At 41.3% G+C, this 2,649-nt stretch overlaps 1 protein-coding gene across 1 annotated transcript; it reads right to left on the bottom strand.

Annotated features, from left to right (window-relative positions):
• Positions 1-509: 509 nt before the first annotated feature.
• Positions 510-890, bottom strand: LOC148211866 (uncharacterized). The gene has a single exon (XM_088122937.1). It carries the CDS (start codon positions 888-890, stop codon positions 510-512), a length of 381 nt encoding a protein of 126 aa, XP_087979063.1.
• Between the last annotated feature and the right edge of the window lie 1,759 nt (positions 891-2,649).

Below are 2,649 nucleotides of genomic sequence, written 5' to 3'. Positions count from 1 at the left end.
ATAATTTCTGCATATTCAGTAAGAACTGTTCCTCGACTAGAGGCAGCTGTCCGCCTCTCATAAAACCATTGTTGTAGTAGAGCTCGGTAATTTTCAAATAGAGCTGTTATTGGCAAAGCACGAGCATGAACAAGTACTGCATTCATGGACTCAGCAAGATTCGAGGTCATTTGGTTATACCTCATTCCAGGTCGATATGCACGAGCCCACTTGTCGAATCCGATGTCTTCCAAGTATTTCTCGACTCTTGGGAATCCGGCTAGTTGGCCTCAATAGTATCGAAACTTTGATATCTTGAACGCCTTTGCTGCTTTAGCGAAAATTATTTGTATTCCCTCGTTTCTAAACTTCTCATTCAATTTCATCGCTAAATGATGCATACATGTGACGTGCGCTGCATCAGGAAACACCGTTGCCACAGAGTTCGTGATACTTTGATGCCGGTCAGATACAAAAACCAAGCCATTTATGTCACCTATACAAATCTTAACCCGCTCGATAAACCAAGTCTATGAATCATCACACTCCTTATCGACAACACCGAATGCAAGAGGGTAAATTTGGTTGTTGCCATCTATTGAGGATGCAGTAAGTAGTACTCCTTTGTACTTCCCCTTCAAATGTGCTCCATCAACTACAAGTATAGGTCGTATGCAACTTCCAAAACCCCTAATCGAGCATCCTAAGGCCATGAATGCGTACTTGAAGAATGTGTCGTCCTCCAATTTCATGTGAAAAACCGTTCCTTCATTCACGGCCTTCAGAGCCTCTCCATACTTATGTAAAGTAGAGTACGACTTTCTAGGCGATCTCGTCAATAGGCTCAGTGCGACTTCTTTCGCTCGCCATGCCTTTTCATATCGGACATTGACACCGTAATTCTTTCGCATATCATTCACAATATCTTTAGGCCTGTATCAAACGGCTGACCTCCTCAAAGTTTGACTTTATCAACTGACCCACGACCCAACTACCAGCTTGTCGATGATCATGTGCCAGTGTCGGTCGTTGGCAACTGTGATTCTCAGAAAACGTTGAGATGAGAAAGGTATCCGAACCTTTGATTCTTCTTGCACGTAGGGCCCATTTACACCCATTTTCCATGCATGCAACAGATAATAACTTCGTGGTAGATTTCTTAACCTTGTACTCAAAATTCTTGGTGATAGAAAAAACAGCCAGTTTAAATCGTAATTCATCCTTAGACCGAAAAACACTGCCAACTGCAATGTCGTGAACAGAACCATCCTCATTACCAATTGTATCCATCTGTTCTAAGGACGCATGTTGACCATTAGTAGTTGCACAAGGGGCATTCCTACTTACAGACTGTACTTCCATAACAGGTGTTCTTGGGGATGGATAACCGCCCCAAATTGGGTCCTCAGCTTCATCATCATCGTACTCATAGTCAGTCTCAGTTCCTGTGTAGCCATCATCCTCATTCTGATACTCATGGTCCTCATCACCTCCAACATCATCCCACTCCCCGAAGTGTTCTTGTTAATCGTCGCCTAAATTGCAAGGGACAATATTGTCCGTCAATGGAGTCATAAATTGTACAGAGCATGGCGGGTTGACAGTATTTATAGGTGAGTGCATGTGATTTAGTGGGATAGGAGAAGGAACGTTTTGTTCTACTTGGCATGGAAATGAAGCCAATGTTTCGGTTTGGGGATATAATGTACCATCACGTGAGTTACTACCACTACCTTGTCTTTCCTTTGGTACAACGGATACATTGTAACGCCCCAGGAATTTCACCATTTCCAAACAAGGACCGTTACTAAGCCTACCTAAAATTTTCTCATAAACAAGAGAATTTTCCTCACAACAACACTAAGCAATAAAACTACCACACTTCTGCTGCGCTACTCTGATTTCCCACACTCACGAGAGCTTGAACAATTAGAACAACAACACTAAAGTTTTAAGAGAAACTCAATCCTATACAGATAAACCATTTAATACCGACTTCACATTAACCAAACCCTTCAAGGAAACCTTACTAACTATAAACCATCCACTAAATGAAAATTAACATCCCGAATGGCAATGAAGCAAAAGCTAACTCAAGTACAATCAACTTAAACAAATGTATTCATAAATATCCTAAATAGATTACAATCCCGTAGTTCAAGAGGCTAACAAAATTAATGCTCTAAAAGAATAATGAATCGGCAACCTTACAACATCATTTAGACAATAAAACTAAACAAAACCAGCCACTACCAACTCAACGACAACATTAAATGGCCACAACTATCCTAACTAAAAGAAATTAATTGTACACAGCATAGCTAATGGTCCTTCCGATCAAGCCTCCTCCTCGCCATCACCGTGCCAAGAGCTAGCTCGATACTTGCAAACTGGAGGGGAAAAGAGGGATGAGTACAACCACAGTACTCAGTAAGCAGCCCTTATCTGCAGGGTCACACACAAACAGCATGCTTATCAAGGAACAACGTGTCATGCTTATTAAAGGATCCACACACACACATTATGCTCAACCAAATCATGAAACATTCACAGTCATGCTTTTAATCACATCATGCATTCAAACATAGACACATTCTATAAAATTCAGTGACAACCACAACCAGGAACACATTAACTTCCAGTACTAACCTCTAGTCTCCCTAACATTCA

This window comes from Momordica charantia (assembly GCF_013281855.1).
Source record: "Momordica charantia cultivar OHB3-1 chromosome 4 unlocalized genomic scaffold, Mcharantia_2.0 BLBB01000004.1, whole genome shotgun sequence".
NCBI classification, from domain to species: Eukaryota; Viridiplantae; Streptophyta; class Magnoliopsida; order Cucurbitales; family Cucurbitaceae; genus Momordica; species Momordica charantia.
The sequence above is the reverse complement of the archived record's forward strand: the minus strand, read 5'-3'. Positions and strand labels throughout refer to the sequence as shown.